A 12,933-nucleotide genomic window follows, 5' to 3' on the forward strand; every position below is an offset into this window, starting at 1 on the left:
TTTTACTGCCTTTGATGAGTATCTTACATCTAAATGAAGCTTTATTGAACATTATCATAAGTCTTTCTGTTAACTGTTTTGATTTGGTTGTTTTTCCACCGTCTTATATCCTCTTAGGCTGCTTTTGCAGCTGCTTTTTTTTGTGTTTGATCAAACTTTCTCCACTTATCTGAAACATCTTTGTTTCTTAATTTATCAGAACCATATTTTTACGGCTGTATTTCCTGTTTTATATCAGCAGACTGAAGAAAATCCGATAATAATCCTATTTTTGACTTTTTGTTGTCTAAAAGACGCTTTAACTTATTATTTTGTGACTTTTGATGGGTTCATTTTTTCAAATTGTTCATCAGATTAATGCAGCAATCACTGCACCCTTTAAATTTGAAAGGAAATAGACCATAAAAAGCTGATAAAACGTGCATCCTGTCTTGTTTTTGAGGGTCTTCTTAAGTTTCAGGGACCCTAAACGAACAACACTTTACCCAGCAGAGGGCACCAAAGTATAACTCATGTTTCCAGGCTTTCTCGTTAAATAATGATTGATTTTTCTTTATGAACATGGATTCTGATCAGGAAACATGTCTCTTTAAGCCCTCATATGTATAGGATTCTCTCTTAGATCCATTATTAGATTTGTGGCACCTTTTATCACCACATGAGGCTTGATTCGGCCTATTTTATATGTCGCTTTGGACCTCACATTTAATTTCTTTTCACTCAGTTCGGGCCACCGTTTCCCGACCGACATGATTATTCAGTTGCAGAAAGGTTGTCCAAGCTTCCTTTTCTCTGGAAAACTATGAAATTGGAGCTCTAATGAGAACTGGAACTCTTCCTTTTTCCACTCAGACGCCATCAGCTCGACCAACCCGAGGGTGATCGACGACAGCCGAGCCAGAAAACTCTCCAACGACCTCAAACGCTGCACCTACTATGAAACCTGTGCCACCTATGGTCTCAACGTGGAGCGAGTCTTCCAGGACGGTAAGGAGCAGTTTCTCGTGCAGTGACTTGTGTCCAAGAGGAAACCAGTCCTCTGGGAAGGTGACATTCCCCCCCCCAACAACGTCCCGGCCAGCCAGAGCCATTCGGCAGCTCTTAATCACATGTCAATTAAGAATTAAATGGAGCCGGTCGGCTATTTAGCTCAAACCGAAGTGCAATTAAGTTTTATCATTGCAAGGAAAGGGGGGGGATGGGGGGCGATTCCCCAACAGGATTAATAAAAGAATCGGACATTAGCAGGTGAGGAAGGACGAGGAGGAGGTGGAAAGTGACCATAGTGACCCCGACACGTACAGCACCATCCCAAACCGATCCTCTGATCAAAGTCGGAGCTCAAACACAGCGTCTTTAGGAAAGCAAACAGTATTATCCTCCTGAGGAATTCTTTGGCTTTTCAAAACGGGTCACACCTGCACGATCCCAGCAACCAGGATGACTTTTGAGACACTGGAGGCAGGTCCAAGGTGTGAGGCGTTTTCCCACAATCCCAAGGGTCCAGTTTGTGAGACGGTCGGTAAAAGGTAGGGGTGGGACGATATGCTCTGGTCACGATTCCATTTGTATCACGATTCTTGATAATTGCGATTTCTACAAGTATTGACCCTTCCCAGTCACGTGACTTTCGTAAAGCAACCGCCATTTTGGACGTATAGAAGACAACGATTTGCGAGTAACGATAGTAACAGTAACGATACAGACAGACTGAAAATTGAATAAAAGAAGAAAGAACAAGATGCAGAAAAAAACTCCACTATCCAGCGAGGTCGGGCATTTAGTGGGCCAGCAGAGGGAGAGGTATTTGGAGAAGCTGAAAATTGGAGGTTTAGAAAACGACGTGTACTTGCTTCCACCAGGGCTGTTTACAGACGTCCGACAGCATGCCACCGCCTCGTCTTTACCCGACTTCGGCCCCCACGACCTTTATATTTATGTTGTAAAAAAACCATCGCCATACACGGGAAAGGATCTAAAGGCATACAAGAGTTTGGATGCCTACAAATATTTTGTGTCGGGCTATGTGACCTGCCTTTTACCAGTGGATCGTCCCTGGAGCCGGTGGGCGCCATCTTTTTACAGCTAAGGTTTGTTTACATTTTTCATTTAACGTTGTTCACCAGGATAAACGACATGTAAACCCGTTGACACGGTGTTATAATCTTGCTATTACGAGAATTGCAATGACCAAGTCGTAGTGCTTTACTAAAGGCGCTGTGTTGTGTTTTATCTAGCAGAAAGGCAACCCTGAAATGGCACGGGGGAACACTAGTGTGCCGTGAGAGATCATCTGGTGTGCCGTGGAAAATCCCTCTCAGGCTTTATCTTTATTTTGCATGTATATGTATATGTTATATATCTTTATTCGACACTTACCTCCAACAAAGTGGTCACTTCACAACCGCTGGTATACTGAAGGTTGCCAGTCTTTCCTATTGATCGCCGCGACTCATCTTCTCCGTCGCTCAAGATCAGTGGGGATCCGGTAAAAAGACAAATCTTTCCTCGTCTGCTGACTGTTGGTACACCCAGGCGCGCAACAATATGCCGGCATGATGTAAACCTTACTGATCTATCGATATTTTCCTTTGAATGTTCCTCGCTCCTCCGTTGTTGGCTGTGGTAGACTACTTGTTTTCACGTCCAAAATGGCTGACGCTTTTGTTGTGACGTCACGTGGGATGGGTCAATTGCGATTCGATATAATCAGTAATTGCAATTTTCTTCCTCCTTAAAAAACAAAAAAGTTGAATCGTACACTTCTAGAATGAATGTCGTTCCCATAAACAACGCACATCAGTCTGTGTCAGTCAGTCCAGCAGCTGACATTTATTTCAACTGAGACAAAAATAGTTTTTTTTTTTAAGTTTACAGTTAAAAAATTAGTTGAATTGTCCACACAGCACAAATGTGGGCTAGCTTAATGTAATGAATTGATGAAGTTTTTCTGGACACGGATATGACGCAATATAATTGATTCAGGGGAGAAAAATCGATTTTTAAAATCATCCCATAAAAAAATCGCAATATGTACATCAGGGGTGTCAAAGTCAAATACACCGAGGGCCAAAAAACAAATTTGTTACAAGCCGAGGGCCGGACTGGTTCAATGTTTATTAGAACATATTGAAATGATTGCACATTAAACATTTATATAAACATTTTCAACAGGCAAACAGCAACAAATTAAATTGTTTTTAAAAACAATTTAAAAACAACAACAACAACAATAACTGCTTTCAAATAGTAAAAAAATAGATCAAATCAGTTGTATTCTTTCTCATGGCATCTGCAATTTCCGCTGAGCCCATTCAACTGAAAAATAAATATAAATAAAATAAAATAAAATACAAAATCTATGGCACAGAGACAAAACAATACTCCCTTCAAAGAAAAATCACGTCTTGTCGAAACAAATGTAAGAATTTAACTGAATTAAAACTGAAAATACGCTCTGTGATGCTCACTTGTCTGAGGCTGAGCCTGATACTTGGTGGTGTCTCATCATTTGCACAAGTTCATCGATGTTCGGGGTTAGGCTCTGAGCTGAGGAAATCCTCAGGATTGAGTGAAGGTGATTGTCGGTAAGACGGCTCCTGTGTGATGTTTTGTTTAGCTTCATTAATGAGAACAGTTGTTCACACAGGTATGTGCTGCCAAACATAGAGAGCGTCCGAGCAGCTTGGATGCGCAACTGGGGCATCGTGTCGGGGATGAAACGTGCAAACTCAGCAGCACCCACTCTCTCGTATTTTACTTTCAGTGTGTCATTGCACTGGAGCTCAATCAACTCCATTTGCAGTTGTGGTGGTGCGCTTTCCACATCAACTGCAAAGGGATTGCTGAGCAGTTCAAAGCTGCTTTTTTGGGCTTCAAAGTCAGCAAATCGGTGTTGGAAGTCGGCGGCAAGTGTGTTGAGTTTATCAGCGAACTGTGCACTCGGGAACACAGCGGTAGAGAGCTTCTCCTTCATGGTCTGGCAGCTGGAAAAGTGGCTCAAGTTTTCTTTACGCATCTGCATCTCCCACAGACTCAGCTTGGTTTTAAAGGCCTTCACTGTTGTGTACATATCAGAGATGACACGTCCCCGTCCCTGCAGCTGTAGATTCACCACATTCAGATGGCTCGTGATGTCGCAGAGAAACGCCATTTCACACAGGAAAGTTTCATCTCGGAGCTCTGTTGTGTCTTTCCCCTTGCTTTCCATGAACATACAGATCTCCTCACGCAGCTCGAAACATCTTTGCAGCACCTTTCCCTGGCTTAGCCATCGCACCTCTGTGTGATACGGTAAGTCACCATACTCTGTATCGAACTCTCCCAGAAATGCCTTGAACTGGCGGTGATTTAAACCTTTGGCTCTGATGATGTTAACTGCTCGCTTTATGGTGCTCATTACATGTTCCATTTTCAAGGCTTTGCCACACAATGACTCCTGGTGTATGATGCAGTGATAAGCTGTCAGCTAATCTGTGACGTTTTCCTCCCGCATCCTTGCCACCAATCCACTCCTGCGCCCACACATTGCGGGTGCTCCGTCTGTGGTTAATCCCACAAGTTTTTCCCAAGGCAGCCCCATCTCATTTACACATCTGGATACCTCTTCATACAGATCTTGTCCTGTAGTTGTGCCATACATAGGACGTAATGCCAAAAACTCTTCTGTTATGCTCAGGCTGGAGTCTACTCCACGGACGAAAATTGACAGTTGGGCGATGTCAGATGTGTCCGTGCTCTCATCCACAGCAAGAGAATATGCGATGAAATCGTTTCCCTTTCTCACAAGCTGTTCTTTTATGTTGGTGGAAAGCTGGTCTACACGTTCAGCAACGGTGTTTCTGCTCAGGCTCACGTTTGAGAATAGAACTCTTTTGTCTGGGCACACTGCGTCACAAACTTCAAGCATACACTTTTTGATAAACTCTCCTTCTGTAAAGGGCCGGGCTGATTTTGCGACCTCTTTTGCCACAATAAAGCTGGCCTTGACAGCAGCCTCGCTTTGTGATTTTGGATGTGTGAACATAGCCTGCCTGGACTTAAGTCCTCGTTTTAATTCTTCCACCTTCTGTAGCCTTTGTTCCGTGTCCATATTCTTATCTTTGACTGTGTGTTTCTGAGATGTTTGATAGTGCCTTCTTAGGTTGTATTCTTTCATGACCGCCACACTTTCTCCACACAGAAGACACACAGGTTTGTCTTTTACCTCCGTAAACAGGTACTCTGCCTCCCACCTGGCTTGAAAGTCCCTGTTCTCAGCGTCCACCTTACGTTTTGCCATTTTTGACTCTGACAGCTGATGAATAATGAAGCCGCTTGTTCGCGCTGCAGTGACTTCGCGGGCTACCGTTGCATTGTGGGGGATGTAGTGTTGGTGCTTCCAAAACGCCAGCGGGCGGCTGTGGCCTGCGGGCCGGTTCTAATGGTAATTAAATATCATCCAGAGGGCCATAGATAATTTATTTGCGGGCCGGATCTGGCCCGCGGGCCTTGACTTTGACATGTGTGATGTACATGAATCGATTTTTTTCGCCCACCCCTAGTAAAATTGCTTTGAATTGTTGTACCAGTTATGTTCAAACTTGTGGTAGAAGTTCTTCCGGTAGAAACAATACTTAAATAACCTGTAATATAAGCAGTACCGAAAGCTCTGGGCTGCTTTGCAGTTGCAGTAATCATATTTGATTGTATTGATGACACAACAAGTAAAGGAAGTACCAGCGCTTACTCATCTTATTAGTAGTTGTATTTGTTATTAAGTTATCGTAAAACTTGGAGCAAAGGATCTTCTGGTAGTTACTGTTTCCTCTGGTGCTACCTAGATAACCTGTGGTTACCAGTATTACTGCAGACTGGGCATAAGTATTTTTATTGGTTATTTTAACTCTAAGTTCTTATGGGAGTTTTTAAGTAATTGTACCTACATAACATGTTATATTAGTAGTACTGTTAGCTGTAAGCTTCTATGCATATTAAGTTGTAGTAGTAGTTGTACTTTATGGCCAGTGGTTGTTACCATACTAGCTAGCAGTAGTATTAATAGAGCTGTAATGGTAGTTGCAGTGGTGACTGTATGTGTAACAGAAATACCAGCATTACTACTTTCAGTAGTAGTTGTAGTAGTTCTGTAAGCAGCAGCAAAACGTTGGTAAACGTTAAAGAGTACATGTAAAACCTGTTATACAGAACTACAGTACTACAGTGGTTGCTGCAGTAGTTAAATAGGAGTCATGAATGTAGAAGGAACTCACCGGTGTAGATTCTCACTCATCCAGCTAATCCTGATAATCCTCAAAGGTTGAATAAGAGCAACTGAACTTCTTCAGATGCTCCTATGCAACTTCTATGTTCTTTATGTTTTGCATACGTTAATTTATGTAGAATAACAAAACTATACAGCTTTGCATTCCAGTTGGTGGGCAAGTTATTGCAGCAGTTGTGGTAAAACATGCGGTAAAAGTTATCTGAGTTATTGCAGCAGTTGTGGTAAAACATGTGGTAAAAGTTCTCTGAGTTATTGTAGCAGTTGTGGTAAAACATGCGGTAAAAGTTCTTTGAGTTATTGTAGCAGTTGTGGTAAAACATGCGGTAAAAGTTCTTTGAGTTATTGTAGCAGTTGTGGTAAAACATGCGGTAAAAGTTCTCTGAGTTATTGTAGCAGTTGTGGTAAAACATGCGGTAAAAGTTCTCTGAGTTATTGCAGCAGTTGTGGTAAAACATGCGGTAAAAGTTCTTTGAGTTATTGTAGCAGTTGTGGTAAAACATGCGGTAAAAGTTCTCTGAGTTATTGTAGCAGTTGTGGTAAAACATGCGGTAAAAGTTCTCTGAGTTATTGCAGCAGTTGTGGTAAAACATGCGGTAAAAGTTCTCTGAGTTATTGTAGCAGTTGTGGTAAAACATGCGGTAAAAGTTCTCTGAGTTATTGTAGCAGTTGTGGTAAAACATGCGGTAAAAGTTCTCTGAGTTATTGTAGCAGTTGTGGTAAAACATGCGGTAAAAGTTCTCTGAGTTATTGTAGCAGTTGTGGTAAAACATGCGGTAAAAGTTCTTTGAGTTATTGTAGCAGTTGTGGTAAAACATGCGGTAAAAGTTCTCTGAGTTATTGTAGCAGTTGTGGTAAAACATGCGGTAAAAGTTCTTTGAGTTATTGTAGCAGTTGTGGTAAAACATGCGGTAAAAGTTCTTTGAGTTATTGTAGCAGTTGTGGTAAAACATGCGGTAAAAGTTCTCTGAGTTATTGTAGCAGTTGTGGTAAAACATGCGGTAAAAGTTCTTTGAGTTATTGTAGCAGTTGTGGTAAAACATGCGGTAAAAGTTCTCTGAGTTATTGTAGCAGTTGTGGTAAAACATGCGGTAAAAGTTCTCTGAGTTATTGTAGCAGTTGTGGTAAAACATGCGGTAAAAGTTCTTTGAGTTATTGTAGCAGTTGTGGTAAAACATGCGGTAAAAGTTCTCTGAGTTATTGTAGCAGTTGTGGTAAAACATGCGGTAAAAGTTCTCTGAGTTATTGCAGCAGTTGTGGTAAAACATGCGGTAAAAGTTCTCTGAGTTATTGTAGCAGTTGTGGTAAAACATGCGGTAAAAGTTCTCTGAGTTATTGTAGCAGTTGTGGTAAAACATGCGGTAAAAGTTCTCTGAGTTATTGTAGCAGTTGTGGTAAAACATGCGGTAAAAGTTCTTTGAGTTATTGTAGCAGTTGTGGTAAAACATGCGGTAAAAGTTCTCTGAGTTATTGTAGCAGTTGTGGTAAAACATGCGGTAAAAGTTCTCTGAGTTATTGTAGCAGTTGTGGTAAAACATGCGGTAAAAGTTCTCTGAGTTATTGTAGCAGTTGTGGTAAAACATACGGTAAAAGTTCTCTGAGTTATTGTAGCAGTTGTGGTAAAACATGCGGTAAAAGTTCTTTGAGTTATTGTAGCAGTTGTGGTAAAACATGCGGTAAAAGTTCTTTGAGTTATTGTAGCAGTTGTGGTAAAACATGCGGTAAAAGTTCTCTGAGTTATTGTAGCAGTTGTGGTAAAACATGCGGTAAAAGTTCTTTGAGTTATTGTAGCAGTTGTGGTAAAACATGCGGTAAAAGTTCTCTGAGTTATTGTAGCAGTTGTGGTAAAACATGCGGTAAAAGTTCTCTGAGTTATTGTAGCAGTTGTGGTAAAACATGCGGTAAAAGTTCTCTGAGTTATTGTAGCAGTTGTGGTAAAACATGCGGTAAAAGTTCTCTGAGTTATTGTAACAGTTGTGGTAAAACATGCGGTAAAAGTTCTCTGAGTTATTGTAGCAGTTGTGGTAAAACATGCGGTAAAAGTTCTTTGAGTTATTGTAGCAGTTGTGGTAAAACATGCGGTAAAAGTTCTCTGAGTTATTGTAGCAGTTGTGGTAAAACATGCGGTAAAAGTTCTCTGAGTTATTGTAGCAGTTGTGGTAAAACATGCGGTAAAAGTTCTCTGAGTTATTGTAGCAGTTGTGGTAAAACATGCGGTAAAAGTTCTCTGAATTATTGTAGCAGTTGTGGTAAAACATGTGGTAAAAGTTCTCTGAGTTATTGTAGCAGTTGTGGTAAAACATGCGGTAAAAGTTCTCTGAGTTATTGTAGCAGTTGTGGTAAAACATGCGGTAAAAGTTCTCTGAGTTATTGTAGCAGTTGTGGTAAAACATGCGGTAAAAGTTCTCTGAGTTATTGTAGCAGTTGTGGTAAAACATGCGGTAAAAGTTCTCTGAGTTATTGCAGCAGTTGTGGTAAAACATGCGGTAAAAGTTCTCTGAGTTATTGTAGCAGTTGTGGTAAAACATGCGGTAAAAGTTCTCTGAGTTATTGTAGCAGTTGTGGTAAAACATGCGGTAAAAGTTCTCTGAGTTATTGTAGCAGTTGTGGTAAAACATGCGGTAAAAGTTCTCTGAGTTATTGTAGCAGTTGTGGTAAAACATGCGGTAAAAGTTCTCTGAGTTATTGTAACAGTTGTGGTAAAACATGCGGTAAAAGTTCTCTGAGTTATTGTAGCAGTTGTGGTAAAACATGCGGTAAAAGTTCTCTGAGTTATTGTAGCAGTTGTGGTAAAACATGCGGTAAAAGTTCTCTGAGTTATTGTAACAGTTGTGGTAAAACATGCGGTAAAAGTTCTTTGAGTTATTGTAGCAGTTGTGGTAAAACATGCGGTAAAAGTTCTTTGAGTTATTGTAGCAGTTGTGGTAAAACATGCGGTAAAAGTTCTCTGAGTTATTGCAGCAGTTGTGGTAAAACATGCGGTAAAAGTTCTCTGAGTTATTGTAGCAGTTGTGGTAAAACATGCGGTAAAAGTTCTCTGAATTATTGCAGCAGTTGTGGTAAAACATGCGGTAAAAGTTCTCTGAGTTATTGTAGCAGTTGTGGTAAAACATGCGGTAAAAGTTCTTTGAGTTATTGTAGCAGTTGTGGTAAAACATGCGGTAAAAGTTCTCTGAATTATTGCAGCAGTTGTGGTAAAACATGCGGTAAAAGTTCTCTGAGTTATTGTAGCAGTTGTGGTAAAACATGCGGTAAAAGTTCTCTGAGTTATTGTAGCAGTTGTGGTAAAACATGCGGTAAAAGTTCTCTGAGTTATTGCAGCAGTTGTGGTAAAACATGCGGTAAAAGTTCTCTGAGTTATTGTAGCAGTTGTGGTAAAACATGCGGTAAAAGTTCTCTGAATTATTGCAGCAGTTGTGGTAAAACATGCGGTAAAAGTTCTCTGAGTTATTGTAGCAGTTGTGGTAAAACATGCGGTAAAAGTTCTTTGAGTTATTGTAGCAGTTGTGGTAAAACATGCGGTAAAAGTTCTCTGAGTTATTGTAGCAGTTGTGGTAAAACATGCGGTAAAAGTTCTCTGAGTTATTGTAGCAGTTGTGGTAAAACATGCGGTAAAAGTTCTCTGAGTTATTGTAGCAGTTGTGGTAAAACATGCGGTAAAAGTTCTCTGAGTTATTGTAGCAGTTGTGGTAAAACATGCGGTAAAAGTTCTCTGAGTTATTGTAGCAGTTGTGGTAAAACATGCGGTAAAAGTTCTCTGAGTTATTGTAGCAGTTGTGGTAAAACATGCGGTAAAAGTTCTCTGAGTTATTGTAGCAGTTGTGGTAAAACATGCGGTAAAAGTTCTCTGAGTTATTGTAGCAGTTGTGGTAAAACATGCGGTAAAAGTTCTCTGAGTTATTGCAGCAGTTGTGGTAAAACATGCGGTAAAAGTTCTCTGAGTTATTGTAGCAGTTGTGGTAAAACATGCGGTAAAAGTTCTCTGAGTTATTGTAGCAGTTGTGGTAAAACATGCGGTAAAAGTTCTCTGAGTTATTGTAGCAGTTGTGGTAAAACATGCGGTAAAAGTTCTCTGAGTTATTGTAGCAGTTGTGGTAAAACATGCGGTAAAAGTTCTCTGAGTTATTGTAACAGTTGTGGTAAAACATGCGGTAAAAGTTCTCTGAGTTATTGTAGCAGTTGTGGTAAAACATGCGGTAAAAGTTCTTTGAGTTATTGTAGCAGTTGTGGTAAAACATGCGGTAAAAGTTCTCTGAGTTATTGTAGCAGTTGTGGTAAAACATGCGGTAAAAGTTCTTTGAGTTATTGTAACAGTTGTGGTAAAACATGCGGTAAAAGTTCTCTGAGTTATTGTAACAGTTGTGGTAAAACATGCGGTAAAAGTTCTTTGAGTTATTGTAGCAGTTGTGGTAAAACATGCGGTAAAAGTTCTCTGAGTTATTGCAGCAGTTGTGGTAAAACATGCGGTAAAAGTTCTCTGAGTTATTGTAGCAGTTGTGGTAAAACATGCGGTAAAAGTTCTCTGAGTTATTGTAGCAGTTGTGGTAAAACATGCGGTAAAAGTTCTCTGAGTTATTGTAGCAGTTGTGGTAAAACATGCGGTAAAAGTTCTCTGAGTTATTGTAGCAGTTGTGGTAAAACATGCGGTAAAAGTTCTCTGAGTTATTGTAACAGTTGTGGTAAAACATGCGGTAAAAGTTCTCTGAGTTATTGTAGCAGTTGTGGTAAAACATGCGGTAAAAGTTCTCTGAGTTATTGTAGCAGTTGTGGTAAAACATGCGGTAAAAGTTATCTGAGTTATTGTAGCAGTTGTGGTAAAACATGCGGTAAAAGTTCTCTGAGTTATTGTAACAGTTGTGGTAAAACATGCGGTAAAAGTTCTCTGAGTTATTGTAGCAGTTGTGGTAAAACATGCGGTAAAAGTTCTCTGAGTTATTGTAGCAGTTGTGGTAAAACATGCGGTAAAAGTTCTCTGAGTTATTGTAACAGTTGTGGTAAAACATGCGGTAAAAGTTCTCTGAGTTATTGTAGCAGTTGTGGTAAAACATGCGGTAAAAGTTCTCTGAGTTATTGTAGCAGTTGTGGTAAAACATGCGGTAAAAGTTCTCTGAGTTATTGTAGCAGTTGTGGTAAAACATGCGGTAAAAGTTCTCTGAGTTATTGTAGCAGTTGTGGTAAAACATGCGGTAAAAGTTCTCTGAGTTATTGTAGCAGTTGTGGTAAAACATGCGGTAAAAGTTCTCTGAGTTATTGTAGCAGTTGTGGTAAAACATGCGGTAAAAGTTCTCTGAGTTATTGCAGCAGTTGTGGTAAAACATGTGGTAAAAGTTCTTTGAGTTATTGCAGCAGTTGTGGTAAAACATGCGGTAAAAGTTCTCTGAGTTATTGTAGCAGCTGTGGTAAAACATGCGGTAAAAGTTCTCTGAGTTATTGCAGCAGTTGTGGTAAAACATGTGGTAAAAGTTCTCTGAGTTATTGTAGCAGTTGTGGTAAAACATGTGGTAAAAGTTCTCTGAGTTATTGTAGCAGTTGTGGTAAAACATGCGGTAAAAGTTCTCTGAGTTATTGTAGCAGTTGTGGTAAAACATGCGGTAAAAGTTCTCTGAGTTATTGTAGCAGTTGTGGTAAAACATGTGGTAAAAGTTCTCTGAGTTATTGTAACAGTTGTGGTAAAACATGCGGTAAAAGTTCTCTGAGTTATTGTAGCAGTTGTGGTAAAACATGCGGTAAAAGTTCTCTGAGTTATTGTAGCAGTTGTGGTAAAACATGCGGTAAAAGTTCTCTGAGTTATTGTAGCAGTTGTGGTAAAACATGCGGTAAAAGTTCTCTGAGTTATTGTAGCAGTTGTGGTAAAACATGTGGTAAAAGTTCTTTGAGTTATTGTAGCAGTTGTGGTAAAACATGCGGTAAAAGTTCTCTGAGTTATTGTAGCAGTTGTGGTAAAACATGCGGTAAAAGTTCTCTGAGTTATTGTAGCAGTTGTGGTAAAACATGCGGTAAAAGTTCTCTGAGTTATTGTAGCAGTTGTGGTAAAACATGCGGTAAAAGTTCTCTGAGTTATTGTAACAGTTGTGGTAAAACATGCGGTAAAAGTTCTTTGAGTTATTGTAGCAGTTGTGGTAAAACATGCGGTAAAAGTTCTTTGAGTTATTGTAGCAGTTGTGGTAAAACATGCGGTAAAAGTTCTCTGAGTTATTGCAGCAGTTGTGGTAAAACATGCGGTAAAAGTTCTCTGAGTTATTGTAGCAGTTGTGGTAAAACATGCGGTAAAAGTTCTCTGAGTTATTGTAGCAGTTGTGGTAAAACATGCGGTAAAAGTTCTTTGAGTTATTTTAGCAGTTGTGGTAAAACATGCGGTAAAAGTTCTCTGAATTATTGCAGCAGTTGTGGTAAAACATGCGGTAAAAGTTCTCTGAGTTATTGTAGCAGTTGTGGTAAAACATGCGGTAAAAGTTCTCTGAGTTATTGTAGCAGTTGTGGTAAAACATGTGGTAAAAGTTCTCTGAGTTATTGTAGCAGTTGTGGTAAAACATGCGGTAAAAGTTCTCTGAGTTATTGCAGCAGTTGTGGTAAAACATGCGGTAAAAGTTCTCTGAGTTATTGTAGCAGTTGTGGTAAAACATGCGGTAAAAGTTCTCTGAGTTATTGTAGCAGTTGTGGTAAAACATGCG

General features: G+C 39.9%; 1 protein-coding gene across 6 annotated transcripts in view; it reads left to right on the forward strand.

The window, feature by feature from the left end:
- The window catches only part of agap1 (ArfGAP with GTPase domain, ankyrin repeat and PH domain 1), a 234,564-nt gene that overhangs the window by 91,730 nt on the left and 129,901 nt on the right, over nucleotides 1–12,933 (forward strand). For all 6 annotated transcript variants that reach the window (XM_075477312.1, XM_075477313.1, XM_075477308.1 and 3 more), the window contains one exon: nucleotides 853–987. In XM_075477312.1, coding sequence (XP_075333427.1) covers nucleotides 853–987 — 135 coding nt within the window. The remainder of the gene's footprint in view (nucleotides 1–852; nucleotides 988–12,933) is intronic.

Source organism: Odontesthes bonariensis, chromosome 11 (assembly GCF_027942865.1).
Source record: "Odontesthes bonariensis isolate fOdoBon6 chromosome 11, fOdoBon6.hap1, whole genome shotgun sequence".
NCBI lineage: Eukaryota > Metazoa > Chordata > Actinopteri > Atheriniformes > Atherinopsidae > Odontesthes > Odontesthes bonariensis.